The sequence below is a fragment of the Oncorhynchus mykiss genome, chromosome 3, assembly GCF_013265735.2.
Source record: "Oncorhynchus mykiss isolate Arlee chromosome 3, USDA_OmykA_1.1, whole genome shotgun sequence".
Lineage (NCBI taxonomy): Eukaryota > Metazoa > Chordata > Actinopteri > Salmoniformes > Salmonidae > Oncorhynchus > Oncorhynchus mykiss.
In genome coordinates, this window is record NC_048567.1 from 9972907 (window position 1) to 9995001 (window position 22095).

The 22095-nt window shown below is 43.7% G+C and overlaps 1 protein-coding gene across 3 annotated transcripts; it reads left to right on the plus strand.

The window, feature by feature from the left end:
- The first annotated feature begins 1051 nt into the window (after nt 1-1051).
- LOC110508650 (brain-specific angiogenesis inhibitor 1-associated protein 2) lies at nt 1052-20521 on the plus strand. 3 transcript variants are annotated; one of them, XM_021589336.2, is made up of 15 exons: nt 1052-1580; nt 6032-6161; nt 6349-6424; nt 6648-6734; nt 14234-14295; nt 14385-14456; nt 14599-14736; nt 15311-15463; nt 15572-15748; nt 15968-16619; nt 16713-16917; nt 17073-17138; nt 17729-17984; nt 18073-18113; nt 18257-20521. In XM_021589336.2, exons 2-15 carry the CDS (start codon nt 6114-6116, stop codon nt 18327-18329), a joined length of 2106 nt encoding a protein of 701 aa, XP_021445011.2. In that variant the 5' UTR covers nt 1052-1580; nt 6032-6113; the 3' UTR covers nt 18330-20521. The 3 variants fall into 3 exon arrangements, with proteins under 3 accessions (XP_021445011.2, XP_036824261.1, XP_036824262.1); XM_036968366.1 differs by having other exon boundaries at nt 1052-1402; XM_036968367.1 differs by having other exon boundaries at nt 1052-1265.
- Nucleotides 20522-22095: the final 1574 nt, after the last annotated feature.

Here is a 22095-nt window from a genome sequence, read left to right on the forward strand (position 1 = left end):
CGACAAGGACAGGAACAGAAACAGAGAGAGATATAGGGACCTAATCAGAGGGAAAAAGGGAACAGGTGGGAAACGGGGTGAATGGGTAGTTAGAGGAGACAAGGACCAGCTGGGGGAAAGCGGGGGAGAAAAGGTAACCTAACAACGACCAGCAGAGGGAGACAGGGTGAAGGGAAAGGACAGAGACAAGACACAACATGACAGTACATGACACTGAGGAAGTGAACATACAAGGGCACCGGCTCACGAGACCAGACAATCAACCACCTTTACTAGCAGGCCAAAACCTCCATAGAGCTAGACCTAATGACACAGAACCACAAACCCAGTTTCACATCTTTTCCCACTGTAGTTACCAAATGGACCAATTCATCAGCAGCTTCTGTTCTGCTTGTTGCACTGCACTGATTAGCGTCACACAACTGCCATCTGTTGGTCAGTGGTAGCTACTACAACCCAATTAAACTGACCCAAAGCTATATGTTTAACCCCAACCCTAGCCTCAACCACAACCCTAACACTCCTAACACTAACCCTAATCCTAACCCATTTTGGCATAACCATAACCCTAATCTTGGCATAATGATTCACTTTTTTTTAACCATGGATTTCACTCAAGAAATTACCTCCCGAGGGCAGCACAGGGAAATGGGATCCCTCCCATAGCCTTGTAACCCTAACTCTAACCATAATCTTGGCATAACCCTAACACTAACCTTTTCTTTAGACCGATCTTCAACCCTGGCTCAACCCCTTGACATACCAAACAGATGAATCACCTGAAAAGTTTTGAATGTTTTAAAAAATATATTTTTTCATTTTATAACGTTTTATCCAAATATTTTTTACTCCTATTGATTTATCACTCTCACCCAAAAAAACATGTTTAAAGTAATAGGCTATAGGCAACATATTTCATATTATGTGAATAATAAACCAAAGGGCTACTGCCCACTTAAGAGAATGAATGGAGGGAATGTGAGAAGGGGGTGGCGGATGTAGGCCAATGATACGTGACTGCGGGGTCTGCCATCCTTGCTTTAAAAAGTTTCAAGTCATTATTCTCTCTACCGCTATTCATCCCGGGTCCCGTTTGCTCATTGTTATTCTGCCCGAGTGAGTGAGTGAATGAGAGAGGGAGAAAGAGAGAAAGAGAGAAAGAGAGGGATAGTGAGCGAGAGAGTGAACGGGAGTGAGGACATTGTGAGAGAAAAGGAGAGTGGTAAAGAGAGACAGAGAACGGAAGAGAACTGAGGCTTCTAACGGTAGGGAGTTTGATGCAGCGGTCGGGGTTTATTCGCGGTGAATGTTCTGTCCGGGGTGGTGCGTGAAGGCATGTTGCTAATCGGCTCAACAGTGAGTAGAGGTACAGAACGGCACCAAAAGTCTGACGCCGATTTGTGTGAGTAAAAAAGAAGAGCGTGAGAGACAGAGAACGAAGGCGGGGGGGGATTGAGATTTAGTGCACTGCTGGGTGAAACAACCCCCCACTAACGAAGGGGAAAGCAATAGAAGAAAATAAATACAAAAGGCAAACGGCGTTTCGGTCATCTGTTTTTTCAACAATGAGCTCAGAAAAGGTACAATTCCAATTTGTATCAACTATTTTGCTGCTTATCTAACTTTGAATGAATTGCGCTGGGTTTTATATGTCGGCCTGGAGATCAACAGGTGTTGCTGAATGGGGCTATAGACTGGTGATACTGATTTGCTGAGAGAGTAATGTCTCTCATTTCGTCCACTTTCACATCTCGATAATTCGTTTAACTTGGTTTAGAGAAGATGTTTCTGATTTTAGTTATGTATGCCAATAAGAGTCGAAGTGATAAACACAACCTCAAATCCTCCAATCTGTTTATAACGTTCCTGTTTCACAGACATTTGTTTATTATATTTTTCACCTATGATGTTACATCTCTGTCACATTTGTAATTGTTGCCAAAACCAGTGTAATCGCTTGAAAACTCCTGCAAAGCTTGAACAGTTTTCAGTTGTTGACGTTATGTAGGCCTAGTAGCTGTTTCTGAAACATCCTTGGCAACAAAATGTAAAAATTGTTTTTCAATACCTACATTACAAAAGCCGTTTCAGATCATTTGTGTTTTAGTACATTGATTATAGATTTGCTGTGTCATTCTATATTTGTCTATGACATAGACTCTATGTTGTCATTGCGCATGAAAATTGGTTCCCAATTGACCAACCTGGTTTGAATAACAAGAAATGAATTAACCTCTTAAATTGGACCTTGAGGATGTGCCCCAATCTGCAGATTAACGGTCAATTTACCAAACCCCAATCTGCAGATTAACGGTCAATTTACCAAACCCCAATCTGCAGATTAACGGTCAGTTTACCAAACCCCAATCTGCAGATTAACGGTCAATTTACCAAACCCCAATCTGCAGATTAACGGTCAATTTACCAAACCCCAATCTGCAGATTAACGGTCAATTTACCAAACCCCAATCTGCAGATTAACGGTCAATTTACCAAACCCCAATCTGCAGATTAACAGTCAGTTTACCAAACCCCAATCTGCAGATTAACGGTCAGTTTACCAAACCCCAATCTGCAGATTAACGGTCAATTTACCAAACCCCAATCTGCAGATTAACGGTCAGTTTACCAAACCCCAATCTGCAGATTAACGGTCAATTTACCAAACTCCAATCTGCAGATTAACGGTCAATTTACCAAACCCCAATCTGCAGATTAACGGTCAGTTTACCAAACCCCAATCTGCAGATTAACGGTCAGTTTACCAAACCCCAATCTGCAGATTAACGGTCAGTTTACCAGACCCCAATCTGCAGATTAACGGTCAGTTTACCAAACCCCAATCTGCAGATTAACGGTCAGTTTCCCAACCCCAATCTGCAGATTAACGGTCAATTTACCAAACCCCAATCTGCAGATTAACAGTCAGTTTACCAAACCCCAATCTGCAGATTAATGGTCAGTTTACCAAACCCCAATCTGCAGATTAACGGTCAGTTTACCAAACCCCAATTTGCAGATTAACGGTCAGTTTACCAAACCCCAATCCTAACCGTCAGGACATAACAAGCATAACTGATTGTAGATCAGCGTTTATGGGGAACCAGAGGTAGTGTGTTGAGTTGGCTAGAAAGAAGTCCTGGGTTTTTAATCTAGCCTTTATTTAACTAGGCAAGTCAGTTAAGAACAAATTCTTATTTACAATGACAGCCTACCAGGGAACAGTGGGTTAATAACTGCCTTGTTCAGTGGCAGAAAGACCGATTTTTACCTTGTCAGCTCAGGATTCGATCCTGCAACACTTTCGGTTACTGGCCCAATGCTCCAACCACTAGGCTACTTGACACCCCAAAAAATGTGTTTCTGCCCGGTCAACGATAGGATATTGATCAAGGAAATTCTTCATTGGATTTCTTCAGATATTGATAAGTTCTTTGTGCACTTCTGCTTACCCAATTAGTCTTACTCCAGTCTCCTTTTCCCCTCACACACCTGATTTACTTACCAAAAGGCACATCTCAATAGGTGGTCCAGGTATAACATGACACAAGTGGGGTGTGGGCCTTTCCTCTTTGGTTCTCTATTGCTCCTCAAACAAGGGGGGAGGCCAATGACATCACCTCAGACCTTCAGACCATCAGACCAACCCTTACAGGAAAAACCACATGAATTTCACGTGATCACATGTGAATTGGGAAGTTAATGCGATAACGTGTGACAACATGGAAAGCAATATGTGATAACATGAAACTATACATGTGAAAACGTGATCACATTTGAATTGGGAAGTTAATGCGATAACGTGTGACAACATGGAAAGCAATATGTGATAACATGAAACTATACATGTGAAAACGTGATCACATTTGAAGTGTTCCTAAAACACATTTTCACATGATTTCATATGTGAAATTTCACTTGAAATCAAGATTTTACACGTGTTTTTTTTCTGTAAAGGTAATAACTCCTTGACGTTTGCAGTTGGGTCTAAAAAAATGACCCTCAAGTGTGTGTACATTACTGTATTTATACTTGGGATATTCAACAGGAAAACGTCAAATTGCTAGAGGACGTCTTTAACATAAGCTCAGGGCCTCCTTGAACATAGGTAACAATAGTTGTACTTGCAAAAAGTCCACAGGAGGTCAGTTGTACTGTACAGAGGTGTAACCCATACATCTGTGGAATCAAATGATATCATCGGGTCTATTCAACAGCAGCCTGACCAGTCAGTGTTATCCAACACATGTCTGTCTGCCCAATGACCATCCACTGGCATCAACAAGTGAGCCAATGCATGACATGCTGCAGAATGCCACACACACAGGATGTTGTCTGAAAGGAGCATGTGTGAGCCTTAGTGTAGAGTGAGGTCAGATGTGTGTGTGTTGTCCCACACGAGGACCACCGTGCTGTACACACTACACTAGAGAGAAGAGGCTTGTGTGAGAGCCACTGTACATTCATCATGGCTAGAGTACTGTAGGTTTACAGAATAGAACTGGAATGACTAGAATTATTTCTGAGACGTTCTATAATACCGTATCAGAACTATGTCTATTCTGCCCACTCTATTTCCACCAACCCATGTAATGAAGTGTCATAAGCATGACACAAGTATTGCCTAAAGTGGTCTATATTACCAATCTCCTGATTGTGTCATGTAATAAGTTAGGCATTATAGTGGAAGCGTTTGAATGGCCTGTTACTCAGTGTGCTGTCGCTTGCAAGTAAGCATTTCACTGTACCGTTTAAACGTGCTGTATCCTGTGCATGTGACAAATACTTTGATTTGATTGGATTATATGTTAGAGTAAGAAATGCTGTTTTTTCCAGTAGGTGCTCCACCACTGCAGACACCATGTATTATACAGGGATACCCTGGTGTATTTTGCTTAGGTCATGTGATCTGTGATACATCTGTTATCACTTCTGCGTCTGAGTTATGAAGTTAAAAAAACGCAACCCCCCCCCCCATAAAAGATACGTTTTGGTAATAATTTAGTCTTAAAACAGCAGTCAGACCCTCCTTTGATTCCAGGCCCTGAGGTTGTATTTCCTGCTTCCATAAGGATGTGAATAACACAACACTTCTTAACTTTTGCGATTGAGACCAATTATTTTATCACTACCCTACATTAGGGCAACCCAAATGTTTCTGCTATCAGTTTGTTTCAGACCAGTCATAACCCCTCAGATAAGAACAATGGACTTTTCCAACACCAGGCACAAGTGTCATGGCACTGAATCAACATTGGACCACAGAGAGAGAACCGTTGCTGAACTGACCAAGCTGTTCGGTGACAGAATTCCCCCCTGGATTAAATGGCTAAAGTCACGCTCAACTCCGCTTTTCCCCTTACAGCCCTCCTTTGTTATCCTACAGAGATTACATGAAAAATGTTGACCCATATCAGATAATGGAGCAGGACATAAAGTCAACATTTCCAGTCGTTAGCTCTGGAAGGTCACCCTCTTGATGAGGAGCAGCCGGGGTTCCCAAAGACTGGGACCCACTGGTGGGCTGTGTTTTATTCCCCTTGGGTCACGGCATAGGACTGCTAGAAGTCTTGGGAATAGTCTTTACACAGTCCCAAACAACTCTAAAAGATGGGTCACAGCACAAGCATGTTGGGTGGTAGTTTAGGGATAAGCTGTCTGGTCATTGCCTCCTGTATGGATCATAGACCACTGATGAAACCCTCCATCTCACTCTGTATGGGTGAGTGTGATTTGCCAGGTCACCTCCAAACACCTCAGCCTGAATAACTCTCTTGGGTGTCTGGTTAGACCTCTCATAGAAGTTCTTTATACTTGAATTAATTGTACCTTTCACTCCTTTAACAGACACTCTTAACCCTAATTGCTCCTGTATGTTCCTATGGATAAGTGCCTTGCTCAAGGGCACATCAACAGATTCTTCACCTAGTCTGTTCTGGGATTTGAACCAGAAACCTTTTGGTTACTGACCCAACACTTAACCGCTAGGCTACCTGACAACACTTGTTTTTCTCCATCTTTGTGTTTCCAGGGGACTTCAGTCTGCTGTTGTAAAGCCTAATACCCTCAGATACAGGGGAGGAGACTACAATACATAAACATTCTGAAACACCATGTCTCGTTCAGACGAGGTCAACAAGATGACAGAAAACGTGTATAAGGTACAGTGTGTGTAGGTTTGTTGCCTCCAAGAGCAATGAATTAGTCTTTAGATGTAGTCAGGCGAGTGCTCTACATAACACTTTTGTTGAAACTCAGTCTGCTAGCAGCAATGATCACAGACTGTGACTAAGTGGTAAGTTGAAGAGGAGACATGAATATTGTCTCTTGTTGTCATGTGTTTTCTAGGGGATTCTGGACCAGTTCAACCCCAGTCTGAAGAACTTTGTGACCATGGGGAAACACTATGAGAAAGCCCTGACAGGTGAGAGAGAGTGGTGTGCACACAGTATACTGTATAATGTGTGCTATAGCATATCTAGTGGCGTTGGGTGGGCAAGTTGGTAGGCCATGTTTGTTTGGACATTTTAATGATGGCTCTCTGCTTTCTGGCATAGAAGCTGCATTCCACCCAGGCCCAATCCTGAAGCCCATTTAGAGGGTCTTTGTTACATGGTGCCCCTCACTGAAAGGTGTTTTCCTCTCAGGAGTGACGGTAGCAGCCAAGGGATACTTCGATGGTCTGGTCAAACTGGGAGAACTGGCCAGCGACAGCCAAGGGTCCAAAGAACTGGGTGAGTGACTGGTTGGGTGACTGGGTGAGTGACTGGGTGAGTTACTGGGTGAGTGGCTGGGTGGGTGGGTGACTGGGTGAGTGACTGGGTGAGTGACTGGCTGAGTGACTGGGTGAGTGACTGGGTGAGTGACTGGGTGGGTGAGTGACTGGGTGAGTGACTGGGTGAGTGACTGGCTGGGTGACTGGCTGAGTGACTGGCTGAGTGACTGGGTGGGTGACTGGGTGAGTGACTGTGGGTGACTGGGTGAGTGACTGGGTGGGTGACTGGGTGAGTGACTGGGTGAGTTACTGGGTGGGTGACTGGGAGAGTGACTGGGTGGGTGGGTGTATGAGAGAGAGAGACCGGGGGGGGTGGGGTGAGAAACACTAAGGGACTATGGGAGAAGAAGCGAGCTAGAGAGTGGAGGAACAAGAGAAAGTAGGGAGTGAGTGAGGGAGGGAGCTGAGAGAGAGAGCGAGCATGAGGGAACTGAGCGAGAGGGGGAGAGTGGGTTGATTGTTGAGAGATTAACAACACCACATGATCTCATTGTAATGCTGCAAACAGTCAGGAAGGGGGAGGGAGGGAGAAATGCCAGACACCACAAACTACTGTGCTGTGGGAGAGAGACACACACATTCTTTACCTCATTGGCAGACTCACAGCTGACATCATAGGCTGAGAAGTTGAGAGATGCAATCATTCAGTCAGTTAACAGCTCCATGTGAGATAAGATACTACTTTATTGATCCGACACCTCAGACACAATATTGCACATACAGACAATGTGAAGTCACAACAAGTATTTTTTCCCCAGCCCTTTTATCCCGCTCTGTATCCTGTGTTGATGACGTATTCTCTGTATCCTGTGTTGATGACGTATTTTCTGTATCCTGTGTTGATGACGTATTCTCTGTATCCTGTGTTGATAATGTATACTCTGTATCCCTGTGTTGATGACGTATTCTCTGTATCCCTGTGTTGATGACGTATTCTCTGTATCCTGTGTTGATGACGTATTCTCTGTATCCTGTGTTGATGACGTATTCTCTGTATCCTGTGTTGATGACGTATTCTCTGTATCCTGTGTTGATGACGTATCCTGTGTTGATAACGTATTCTCTGCATCCTGTGTTGATAACGCATTCTCTGTATCCTGTGTTGATGACGTATTCTCTGTATCCTGTGTTGATGACGTATTCTCTGTATCCTGTGTTGATGACGTATTCTCTGTATCCTGTGTTGATGACGTATCCTGTGTTGATAACGTATTCTCTGTATCCTGTGTTGATGACGTATTCTCTGTATTCCTGTGTTGATGACGTATTCTCTGTATCCTGTGTTGATGACGTATTCTCTGTATCCTGTGTTGATGACGTATTCTCTGTATCCTGTGTTGATAATGTATTCTCTGTATCCTGTGTTGATGACGTATTCTCTGTATCCTGTGTTGATGACGTATTCTCTGTATCCTGTGTTGATGACGTATTCTCTGTATCCTGTGTTGATGACGTATCCTGTGTTGATGACGTATTCTCTGTATCCTGTGTTGATGATGTATTCTCTGTATCCTGTGTTGATAACGTATTCTCTGTATCCTGTGTTGATGACGTATTCTCTGTATCCTGTGTTGATGACGTATTCTCTGTATCCTGTGTTGATGATGTATTCTCTGTATCCTGTGTTGATGACGTATTCTCTGTATCCCTGTGTTGATGACGTATTCTCTGTATCCTGTGTTGATGACGTATTCTCTGTATCCTGTGTTGATGACGTATTCTCTGTATCCTGTGTTGATGACGTATTCTCTGTATCCTGTGTTGATGACGTATTCTCTGTATCCCTGTGTTGATGACGTATTCTCTGTATCCCTGTGTTGATGACGTATTCTCTGTATCCCTGTGTTGATGACGTATTCTCTGTATCCTGTGTTGATGACGTATTCTCTGTATCCTGTGTTGATGACGTATTCTCTGTATCCCTGTGTTGATGACGTATTCTCTGTATCCCTGTGTTGATGACGTATTCTCTGTATCCCTGTGTTGATGACGTATTCTCTGTATGCTGTGTTGATGACGTATCCTATGTTGATGACGTATTCTCTGTATCCTGTGTTGATGACGTATCCTGTGTTGATGACGTATTCTATGTGTCCTGTGTTGATAACGTATCCTGTGTTGATGACGTATTCTCTGTATCCTGTGTTGATAACGTATCCTGTGTTGATGACGTATTCTCTGTATCCTGTGTTGAAGACGTATCCTGTGTTGATGACGTATTCTCTGTATCCCTGAGTTGATGACGTATTCTCTGTATCCCTGTGTTGATGACGTATTCTCTGTATCCTGTGTTGATGACGTATTCTCTGTATTCCTGTGTTGATGACGTATTCTCTGTATCCTGTGTTGATGACGTATTCTCTGTATCCTGTGTTGATAATGTATTCTCTGTATCCTGTGTTGATGACGTATTCTCTGTATCCTGTGTTGATGACGTATTCTCTGTATCCTGTGTTGATGACGTATTCTCTGTATCCTGTGTTGATGACGTATCCTGTGTTGATGACGTATTCTCTGTATCCTGTGTTGATGATGTATTCTCTGTATCCTGTGTTGATAACGTATTCTCTGTATCCTGTGTTGATGACGTATTCTCTGTATCCTGTGTTGATGACGTATTCTCTGTATCCTGTGTTGATGACGTATTCTCTGTATCCTGTGTTGATGACGTATTCTCTGTATCCTGTGTTGATGACGTATTCTCTGTATCCTGTGTTGATGACGTATTCTCTGTATCCCTGTGTTGATGACGTATTCTCTGTATCCCTGTGTTGATGACGTATTCTCTGTATCCCTGTGTTGATGACGTATTCTCTGTATCCTGTGTTGATGACGTATTCTCTGTATCCTGTGTTGATGACGTATTCTCTGTATCCCTGTGTTGATGACGTATTCTCTGTATCCCTGTGTTGATGACGTATTCTCTGTATCCTGTGTTGATGACGTATCCTATGTTGATGACGTATTCTCTGTATCCTGTGTTGATGACGTATCCTGTGTTGATGACGTATTCTATGTGTCCTGTGTTGATAACGTATCCTGTGTTGATGACGTATTCTCTGTATCCTGTGTTGATAACGTATCCTGTGTTGATAACGTATTCTCTGTATCCTGTGTTGAAGACGTATCCTGTGTTGATGACGTATTCTCTGTATCCCTGTGTTGATGACGTATTCTCTGTATCCCTGTGTTGATGACGTATTCTCTGTATCCTGTGTTGATGACGTATTCTCTGTATTCCTGTGTTGATGACGTATTCTCTGTATCCTGTGTTGATGACGTATTCTCTGTATCCTGTGTTGATGACGTATTCTCTGTATCCTGTGTTGATGACGTATTCTCTGTATCCTGTGTTGATGACGTATTCTCTGTATCCTGTGTTGATGACGTATTCTCTGTATCCTGTGTTGATGACGTATCCTGTGTTGATGACGTATTCTCTGTATCCTGTGTTGATGATGTATACTCTGTATCCTGTGTTGATAACGTATTCTCTGTATCCTGTGTTGATGACGTATTCTCTGTATCCTGTGTTGATGACGTATTCTCTGTATCCTGTGTTGATGATGTATTCTCTGTATCCTGTGTTGATGACGTATTCTCTGTATCCCTGTGTTGATGACGTATTCTCTGTATCCTGTGTTGATGACGTATTCTCTGTATCCTGTGTTGATGACGTATTCTCTGTATCCTGTGTTGATGACGTATTCTCTGTATCCTGTGTTGATAACGTATTCTCTGTATCCCTGTGTTGATGACGTATTCTCTGTATCCCTGTGTTGATGACGTATTCTCTGTATCCCTGTGTTGATGACGTATTCTCTGTATCCTGTGTTGATGACGTATTCTCTGTATCCTGTGTTGATGACGTATTCTCTGTATCCCTGTGTTGATGACGTATTCTCTGTATCCCTGTGTTGATGACGTATTCTCTGTATCCCTGTGTTGATGACGTATTCTCTGTATCCTGTGTTGATGACGTATCCTATGTTGATGACGTATTCTCTGTATCCTGTGTTGATGACGTATCCTGTGTTGATGACGTATTCTCTGTGTCCTGTGTTGATAACGTATCCTGTGTTGATGACGTATTCTCTGTATCCTGTGTTGATAACGTATCCTGTGTTGATGACGTATTCTCTGTATCCTGTGTTGATGACGTATCCTGTGTTGATGACGTATTCTCTGTATCCCTGTGTTGATGACGTATTCTCTGTATCCCTGTGTTGATGACGTATTCTCTGTATCCTGTGTTGATGACGTATTCTCTGTATCCCTGTGTTGATGACGTATTCTCTGTATCCTATGTTGATGACGTATTCTCTGTATCCCTGTGTTGATGACGTATTCTCTGTATCCTGTGTTGATGACGTATTCTCTGTATCCTGTGTTGATGACGTATTCTCTGTATCCCTGTATTGATGACGTATTCTCTGTATCCCTGTGTTGATGACGTATTCTCTGTATCCCTGTGTTGATGACGTATTCTCTGTATGCTGTGTTGATGACGTATCCTATGTTGATGACGTATTCTCTGTATCCTGTGTTGATGACGTATCCTGTGTTGATGACGTATTCTATGTGTCCTGTGTTGATAACGTATCCTGTGTTGATGACGTATTCTCTGTATCCTGTGTTGATAACGTATCCTGTGTTGATGACGTATTCTCTGTATCCTGTGTTGATAACGTATCCTGTGTTGATGACGTATTCTCTGTATCCTGTGTTGAAGACGTATCCTGTGTTGATGACGTATTCTCTGTATCCCTGAGTTGATGACGTATTCTCTGTATCCCTGTGTTGATGACGTATTCTCTGTATCCTGTGTTGATGACGTATTCTCTGTATTCCTGTGTTGATGACGTATTCTCTGTATCCTGTGTTGATGACGTATTCTCTGTATCCTGTGTTGATAATGTATTCTCTGTATCCTGTGTTGATGACGTATTCTCTGTATCCTGTGTTGATGACGTATTCTCTGTATCCTGTGTTGATGACGTATTCTCTGTATCCTGTGTTGATGACGTATCCTGTGTTGATGACGTATTCTCTGTATCCTGTGTTGATGATGTATTCTCTGTATCCTGTGTTGATAACGTATTCTCTGTATCCTGTGTTGATGACGTATTCTCTGTATCCTGTGTTGATGACGTATTCTCTGTATCCTGTGTTGATGACGTATTCTCTGTATCCTGTGTTGATGACGTATTCTCTGTATCCTGTGTTGATGACGTATTCTCTGTATCCTGTGTTGATGACGTATTCTCTGTATCCCTGTGTTGATGACGTATTCTCTGTATCCCTGTGTTGATGACGTATTCTCTGTATCCCTGTGTTGATGACGTATTCTCTGTATCCTGTGTTGATGACGTATTCTCTGTATCCTGTGTTGATGACGTATTCTCTGTATCCCTGTGTTGATGACGTATTCTCTGTATCCCTGTGTTGATGACGTATTCTCTGTATCCTGTGTTGATGACGTATCCTATGTTGATGACGTATTCTCTGTATCCTGTGTTGATGACGTATCCTGTGTTGATGACGTATTCTATGTGTCCTGTGTTGATAACGTATCCTGTGTTGATGACGTATTCTCTGTATCCTGTGTTGATAACGTATCCTGTGTTGATAACGTATTCTCTGTATCCTGTGTTGAAGACGTATCCTGTGTTGATGACGTATTCTCTGTATCCCTGTGTTGATGACGTATTCTCTGTATCCCTGTGTTGATGACGTATTCTCTGTATCCTGTGTTGATGACGTATTCTCTGTATTCCTGTGTTGATGACGTATTCTCTGTATCCTGTGTTGATGACGTATTCTCTGTATCCTGTGTTGATGACGTATTCTCTGTATCCTGTGTTGATGACGTATTCTCTGTATCCTGTGTTGATGACGTATTCTCTGTATCCTGTGTTGATGACGTATTCTCTGTATCCTGTGTTGATGACGTATCCTGTGTTGATGACGTATTCTCTGTATCCTGTGTTGATGATGTATACTCTGTATCCTGTGTTGATAACGTATTCTCTGTATCCTGTGTTGATGACGTATTCTCTGTATCCTGTGTTGATGACGTATTCTCTGTATCCTGTGTTGATGACGTATTCTCTGTATCCCTGTGTTGATGACGTATTCTCTGTATCCTGTGTTGATAACGTATTCTCTGTATCCCTGTGTTGATGACGTATTCTCTGTATCCCTGTGTTGATGACGTATTCTCTGTATCCCTGTGTTGATGACGTATTCTCTGTATCCTGTGTTGATGACGTATTCTCTGTATCCTGTGTTGATGACGTATTCTCTGTATCCCTGTGTTGATGACGTATTCTCTGTATCCCTGTGTTGATGACGTATTCTCTGTATCCCTGTGTTGATGACGTATTCTCTGTATCCTGTGTTGATGACGTATCCTATGTTGATGACGTATTCTCTGTATCCTGTGTTGATGACGTATCCTGTGTTGATGACGTATTCTCTGTGTCCTGTGTTGATAACGTATCCTGTGTTGATGACGTATTCTCTGTATCCTGTGTTGATAACGTATCCTGTGTTGATGACGTATTCTCTGTATCCTGTGTTGATGACGTATCCTGTGTTGATGACGTATTCTCTGTATCCCTGTGTTGATGACGTATTCTCTGTATCCCTGTGTTGATGACGTATTCTCTGTATCCTGTGTTGATGACGTATTCTCTGTATCCCTGTGTTGATGACGTATTCTCTGTATCCTATGTTGATGACGTATTCTCTGTATCCCTGTGTTGATGACGTATTCTCTGTATCCTGTGTTGATGACGTATTCTCTGTATCCTGTGTTGATGACGTATTCTCTGTATCCCTGTATTGATGACGTATTCTCTGTATCCCTGTGTTGATGACGTATTCTCTGTATCCTGTGTTGATGACGTATTCTCTGTATCCTGTGTTGATGACGTATTCTCTGTATCCCTGTGTTGATGACGTATTCTCTGTATCCCTGTGTTGATGACGTATTCTCTGTATCCTGTGTTGATGACGTATTCTCTGTATCCCTGTGTTGATGACGTATTCTCTGTATCCTGTGTTGATGACGTATTCTCTGTATCCTGTGTTGATGACGTATTCTCTGTATCCTGTGTTGATGACGTATCCTGTGTTGATGACGTATTCTCTGTATCCCTGTGTTGATGACGTATTCTCTGTATCCCTGTGTTGATGACGTATTCTCTGTATCCTGTGTTGATGACGTATTTTCTGTATCCTGTGATGATGACGTATTCTCTGTATCCCTGTATTGATGCCGTATTCTCTGTATCCTGTGTTGATGACGTATTCTCTGTATCCTGTGTTGATGACGTATTCTCTGTATCCCTGTGTTGATAACGTATTCTCTGTATCCTGTGTTGATAACGTATTCTCTGTATCCTGTGTTGATGACGTATTCTCTGTATCCCTGTGTCTTCTTGGGGATTCCAGGAGACACGTTATTCCAGATGGCCGAGGTGCACAGGCAGATTCAGGTTCAACTGGAGGACGTGGTGAGTGTTTACCGTGTGTGTGTGTGTGTGGTGATATGATTGTTAACTATTGTGATGCTGTATGAATGATGGTGGAATATGATCTACAGTTGAAGCTGTTCCATTCTGAGCTGCTGTCCCAGTTGGAGCAAAAGCTGGAGTTGGACATTAAATATCTTACCGTGAGTTTATCTATTTCATTTTCCTTTAACATATTTCCTTCTCTCTACAGCGCAACCACTTTTCTGACTAACTATTTTTCTATCTGTTGCTCTCTCTCTCTCTCAATCGGGTTTTCTCGCTCCCGTTCTCTCTCGATCTCAGGCCACGTTGAAGAAATATCAAAGTGAGCGCAAGTCGAAGTCGGAATCTATCGAGCGCTGCCAATCACAGCTCAAGAAGCTGCGCAGGAAGAGCCAGGGCAGTCGCCACCCCAACAAGTACGGAGATAGGGAGATGCAGGTAACTAGCATCCAACAACGCCATTTTGTGTCAGTAGTGCTTTGAGTGTAAGGTTTCAATGATGCATTTGTGTATTGGTGAAACACTTACAGTGGTGTGTTGACACTTGAGATTTGTGGGCTTTTCTTGGAAACACCACCAGACTAAATCATCTTACTCAGCATTACAAGGCACAGTCAAGTGTTTGTGTGTGTGTGTTTGTACAGTCTGTGTGTGCAGACGTATGGATGAGATTAAACAGCAATCTGGCTCATCTGATTTGGCTTCCAGTCCTTACTGAAGTAAAAGTGGGGGATAGGGAAGAGAAAGAGGAGAAATCTTAGGAATGAGAACACAGGAAATAAGAAGGGGTGGACAATGGAAGAAAAGGTTAAGGAAGGTGAGGGATAATATTTTGTGATTAGGATTTAGTTTATCGCTGCTCAGCAGACAGGATATGATGTCACTTCTTCCTTTTGGTCCCTCTGATGGGCCTCTCTCCCTACAGTGTATTATAAAGGTCACATATCTCCTACTTCGCTGCTTCTGTTATTCTGCATTCGTTTCTATGTGTGTGTTTACTAACCTCTGTCAGTATGTGGAGCTAATGAGTCGTCGTCAGGCTGAGCTGGACACGCTGGTTGCTGTGGGTTACCGCTCGGCGCTGACGGAGGAGAGGAGACGATACTGCTTCCTGGTGGACCGCCAGTGTTCAGTCACCAAGCTGCTCATCAACTATCACTGCAAGGTACACACACACACACACACACACACACACACACACACACACACACACACACACACACACAGTCCCTGACCCCCATCCAACCTGCCTCTCCTTCCTCCCTGTGTCCAGGTGAGAGAGCTCCTGTCACAGAAGCTGTCCTCATGGCAACAGTCATGCTCCCAGCCAACCAGACTACCTGAACGGGCGCTCAACCTGCTGCGTCACACCGCCCCTCAGGGCTCTGGGGCATCTGGGATAGCTGAGCTCCTCCGACATGCCAAGCTGGGCGCTGCACAGCCAGAACAGGTGAGGACAAGGGGTTTCAGTTTCAGTTCATTAGTAGGAATTCACAGACAAATGTCTGAATTACATGTACTTCAGAAGATAAAGTGAAGTTATTATAAGATTAGGGTATTCTGTTATTTAGACAGCATTCAGATGGTTTTCAGTCATTTAGCAAAATTCCATTGTTTCTTCTCATCTCTCTGTCTTATCTCTCTCTCTCTTACCATTTCTCTCTTTCAGAGGCTGTCAGTACAGGAGGTGCCTCCCTTGTTGAATGGTGGCTCCCAGCAGCAGAGACCCATCCCCTCTTCTTCCCAGAGTGACATCCCCCCTCCCCAACATTCCCCCGGACCCCAGACCTTCCGCTCCCTCGCTGCCACTGGAGGGGCTATTGGAGGGAGTGGGGCAGGCTCCCCTCAGCAGACCAGCACACCTATTAGTGCCTCAGCTAGCCCCAATGCTAACAACAACACAAGTGCTAATGCTATCACTAGTGCTAACACTCCCACCACTTCATCCACCTCCTCCACGGTTGGCTCCAGCCAAGCCCAGCAGACCTCTCTTCTCCTGGCCACCAGCACCTCCAGCCTTTCTCCTAGTCTGATTCCCTCCACTGTGCTTTCTCTCAGCCAGGGTTCCCCATCCTACTCCCTACAGGGCCTGGCCCTGCCGTTGTCCCTCAGTGCCCCTCACAGTCCTCCACTACCCCACAGTGCACCTCTCTCCAGAGCCATAACCCCCTCGCTGCACCACCAGGGAGTGCTAGGAGGAGGGAACACACCATTGCTGTCCCATAATCCCATGCTGATGAAGGCAGCGGAGATGTATGGAACGTCTACGCTGCCGTTGCCTAGGAGACCAGTCAGCGAGGCACGGGTGGGAGGGTTTATGGGTAGGTTTTAATACCTCCCCTTCACTTCTTGTCCATTTCTTTCCCAATGTGATGTCTATTTAATTCATTTCACATTCCCTCTCTATCTTCCAGGTTCCACTCTGCCCAGAGACAGAGTTCTCCCTCTCTCCAGCCCGTCTCGTGTGGAAGCCATATTTGCCCACGCTCCTGGGGGTTCAGAGGGCAGTGGAGTGGGCGGGGCCTGCTTACTTCACTTCCTGCCAGGCGACGCTCTCAGCCTCCTCATCTCTGAGCCCAGAGACGGGTGGCACTATGGTCAGAACGAACGGACGGGACGGTAAGAGTTAGAACCCACCATTCAGCTGTACAAAACCCTACAATTCTTCAAACACCAACTGAGGACTGTTCTGAAATTACATCTTCAGGCAATCTATGGGTTTTCTAGGTTATATACGGATAATACCAAACAATTCCTCCCTCTCTCCCTTACAGGAAAGGCTGGTTCCCTTTCTCCTACACTCAACCCTACCCAAACACCTTGGATCCCCTCGACAGCAGGTCCATTACCATAGAAACAAACTGTTATGATATTGTCATTTCATTCCTCAAAATGTTATTGTCTTAAATGGAAGTTAACTTGTAGGGTTATGATTCAATCTTGACACTGTAACTCTAGAAATCCTTCCGCTATGCTCTCCACCCTTCCCTGTATTGACTGATCTAACAGCCTAGCTGCAACGTTGTCAACAACATTGTCTGTCAGTACGATAGCGATGTCTACAAACTGGCAGTGATGACTTTGGCTTATTCACAGGAAGCTGAGAAAGATCACTGACACTTTGACACACATGTGCTGTTCTTTTCTCTAAGTGTCATTGTCGTTTTGATGTGTCCATGCCAAGCAAAGAGACCGGGCCTTTAGAGAATGAATGACCCTCATTCTTTCCATGCACCTAAGCTCTGTCCTAATCTTCTCGCACCTCATAGGTCCCCTTTGCTCTCCAAGATCAACAGTACAGTTGATGAGTTAGCATGACCACTTTCCTCCATTTATCCTCAGTCTGAAATGCCAGAACAATATGCCTGCGATTGTCATTAAGGATATTGACACTTGGTAAATGAACCATTTACCACTGGTTTCTCTCCAGCTCCCCGCTCCTCTCTAAGGTCAACAGTACCAGTACGGGTCAGTTAGATAAGCTGGTCTCCCCTGGCCTGCCTGCCCTGACCCCTGAGTCCGAGGAGGAGCGCTCATTCCCCCCTCAGAGGGTCAGCACCTTCCGCCCGCGCCCATACAGCATGGCCGACTCCAACCAGGTCAGCCTGAGGCCGAAGGTCAGAGGCGAAGGGGTAGAGTGGGCAGGGCCCCCTGACCGACCGGCTCTGTCAATGCTGATGCAAGAGGTATAGATGGCTTATAATGACAGAATATAATGTAGATATGATATGTAATGGGTTAATAACACTAGGATCTTCATCGCTTTTACTACAGCTCTCCTCAGACTTCGCCTCTCCTCCACCCTCCCCAACCTGGTAAATGCATTATTTATATTATTTATACAGTAGACATACTGCATTGCAGTAGTCACCAACTCTGGTCCACTTTAGACTTTAGACTGTCGATAAACGTGTCTAAGCTCCTGTCATGCCTGATATGCACATTGTCTCCCTGGCAGGACCAACCCATTTGCCCATGTCCGGCTCAGAAAGACGGTGACCAACGATCGCTCTGCACCCATCATCGAATAGGACATGGTCTCCTTGAACAGGCATCCAATGGAGAGGTGTTAATAGGAAACATTCATGTGTATTGAATTTGTTTTCAGAGTCCAGTAACTGTGTTGGTTGAGTTCTCAACTGTTCAGTCTTAAGAGAAAGCCTTAACAGTCGATGGTTTTGGTTTGTTTTGGGGAGGAGATTCTCCCAGCAAGTATCAGTTTAGCTAGCTAACTTGTAACTAGTTAGGTAAACCTTTCTGTTGATGTTGGTTATTTACAAGTGCTTATTAGATGTGTATTAATCAGGCCTAAGTCAAAATACAGACACTTATGTTGTGTTATTTTGAAGATAGAAGAATCAAAGCTGTAATTTGAGTGACATAACAGTGATTGTCAAAGACCCTTTGGACAAAATGAGATCTTGAATAAAAATCCACCATAGTATTTGAGAATTATAGAGTAAAAAGATGAGTGTGGGAGTTGGAATTTGAAAAGCTCTGTGATGTTAGTAAAAACACAAACAGATGACGGCCATTTTTTCGGCATGTCCAACATTAACATTTGAGCCCTGGGCATTACTGATCATTTTATAATGTTCTTTTCATTTTACACTTTTCTAGAAGTAATCTTGGTAGAAGATGTTTTGTGTTTTTTTGTCTGTACCCTTTCAGGGACTGGTTCCTGGTAGCAGCCTGTAGTTGGGTAATAGTTTAGTGAATTATAGCATACTTTACTTGTACCATTAGGAATTGTCTTAACGGACAGGCTCCTGTTTTATCAGTATTTTCATCGAGGAGGATTTTTGAGAAGAGTAATGCAGAGATATGTGTGTGTGATCCAGGAAAATCCAAACATGTTGAAGAATTGTCTTTTTTATTTTTTTCATTGTTGGGATTCAATTAGAGTATGTTTAAACACATTGTTAGCTAGGCAGATGTAGTTCCACGATAGATGCAGACCTACCAATCACTTTGTACAACTTAATTTACATGTTCTCTGTATGGAGATTTAAAGAAAAGTGTATTGATGTTGCTTACTGATGTCATCAGCACAATGGGTAGGAAATAGTTCAACACCAATATTTTTTTAAATAATAATTTGTTTTAATGTACGGTAGTTTTTGTATAAGGAATTACATTTTTAAGATCAACTGATCAATTTACAAAGGCAATTGATATGATATGTTATACACAGAAATATGTTGCATTGCAAAGCTATTGCTGTTGTTTGGGATGTGTAGATTGTATTGAACGTTTACCTTCAAGAGTCTCTGTTATCGACAGAAACTTATTAATAGAAGTAAGAAGGAGCAACCGTACAGATGTAGGATCTTTATTTGATCACTCATTTGTTGGTGAGAATGTTCCTGCATAGCAGGAAATGCAAACTTGTAGTGTATTTTAGTTTTTAAAAGGCTTCTAAAGTGTGTCTATCAACCCCTACAAAAATGTAGATTAATTTACATTTCTTGTTGCTGCAGGATTATTTTCCTACAACTGGCTAAAATGAAGATCTTACATCTGTAACAATGCATCCCTGTGGGGTGAACTGTACTTCCATTTGTATTGGACAGGTAGAAGAGGAAAGAAACAGTGGAGGGTTTGGAGGATGGGTTTTCCTGGACAGTAGGTTTGAGAAATTGGCAATGTGTTGAGGGATAAAAGTGTAAGAAAAGAGATGGATTCAGCTCGTTTGTTTTTACTAGTGTCTTCTCGATTGATTTCGAATTCGACTCCAACAGATTGTTCACATCTAGCAGATTTTAGCTGCACGTTTACCAATTGCAAACCGTACAGAACCTTATTTAAAGGGCGAAGACTGATTGTGTTTATGAAGTCTAACTTTGAAAGTGTTGAGGAAAGTATTTGGAAAGTGGAACAGTGTGTGAGCAAGTGTCAATGGTAAACTAGTGTAGAAAGTAGTATTTTTCTCTCACTTTCTCCATGTCTGGTGTCTCTTTAGACTGTCATCTGGTATCTCGCTGGTGTCTCTGTCATCTAGAAAACTGCAGTTGAGAGATTCAGGGTGGAAATCTGTGGCTGGGAAAATGGAGTTTCTCTTTATGATCTTTATTCTGATTTCCGGCCCTTACAGTGTATAGTTCCTTCTCTCCGCATGTTTCTGTATCGTATTAACTTGCATCTCTAACCTAGCCTGTGAAATGATTGACTTTCTTGCTATGGTAATTCTAACACACAATAAAAACATTGATGTTGATTTAAATACTGAGTATAGTGGAATTACATAGTTGAAGTTTACTTATGTTTGTACAAATTGCAAAAAAAAAAAAAATACGTTTTTGATCTTGTTTAACTTTGTTATTCCTTAACCTTGCACCTTTTCACCGTCCTAACCGTCTTCAAAATATGACCTTCCAATGTCAATCTAGCTATATGTGTTACGGTGCGTGAATGAGGACCCAAAAGCGAATTAACGTAAACAGAGCTTCTTTAATAACAAAACAAAACGTAGGCTCAGATGGACCGGCAGGTTCCGACAGGACAGGACAAGGTTGCAGCAAACATGACGATAGTCTGGTTCAGGCATGAACAACACAAACAAGAATCCGACAAAGACAGGAGCAGAAACAGAGAGAGATATAGAGGACTAATCAGAGGGAAAAAGGGAACAGGTGGGAAAAGGGGTGACGAGGTAGTTAGGAGGAGACAAGGCACAGCTGGGGAAAAGAGGGGGAGAAAAGGTAACCTAACAACGACCAGCAGAGGGAGACAGGGTGAAGGGAAAGGACAGAAACAAGACACAACATGACAGTACATGACAGTACCCCCCCACTCACCGAGCGCCTCCTGGCGCACTCGAGGAGGAAACCTGGCGGCAACGGAGGAAATCATCGATCAGCGCACGGTCCAGCACGTCCCGAGAGGGAACCCAACTCCTCTCCTCAGGACCGTACCCCTCCCAATCTACTAGGTACTGATGACCACGGCCCCGAGGACGCATGTCCAAAATCCTACGGACCCTGTAGATGGGTGCGCCCTCGACAAGGATGGGGGGGGGGGGGGGGGGGGGGGGAAGACGAGCGGGGGCGCGAAGAACGGGCTTGATACAGGAGACATGGAAGACCGGGTGGACGCGACGAAGGTATCGCGGAAGAAGAAGTCGAACTGCGACAGGATTAATGACCTGAGAAATACGGAACGGACCAATGAACCGCGGGGTCAACTTGCGAGAAGTGGTCTTAAGGGGAAGGTTCTGAGTGGAGAGCCAAACTCTCTGACCGCGACAATATCTAGGACTCTTAGTTCTACGCTTATTAGCAGCCCTCACAGTCTGCGCCCTATAACGGCAAAGTGCAGACCTGACCCTCTTCCAGGTGCGCTTGCAACGTTGGACAAAAGCCTGAGCGGAGGGGACGCTGGACTCGGCGAACTGAGATGAGAACAGCGGAGGCTGGTACCCGAGGCTACTCTGAAAAGGAGATAGCCCGGTCGCAGACGAAGGAAGCAAGTTGTGGGCGTATTCTGCCCAGGGGAGCTGTTCTGACCAAGACGCAGGGTTGCGAAAAGAAAGACTGCGTAAGATGCGACCAATAGTCTGATTGGCCCGTTCTGCTTGACCGTTAGACTGGGGGTGAAAGCCGGAAGAGAGACTGACGGAAGCCCCAATCAAACGGCAAAACTCCCTCCAAAATTGAGACGTGAATTGCGGACCTCTGTCCGAAACGACGTCTGACGGAAGGCCATGAATTCTGAAAACATTCTCGATGATGATTTGTGCCGTCTCTTTAGCAGAAGGAAGCTTAGCAAGGGGAATAAAATGAGCCGCCTTAGAGAACC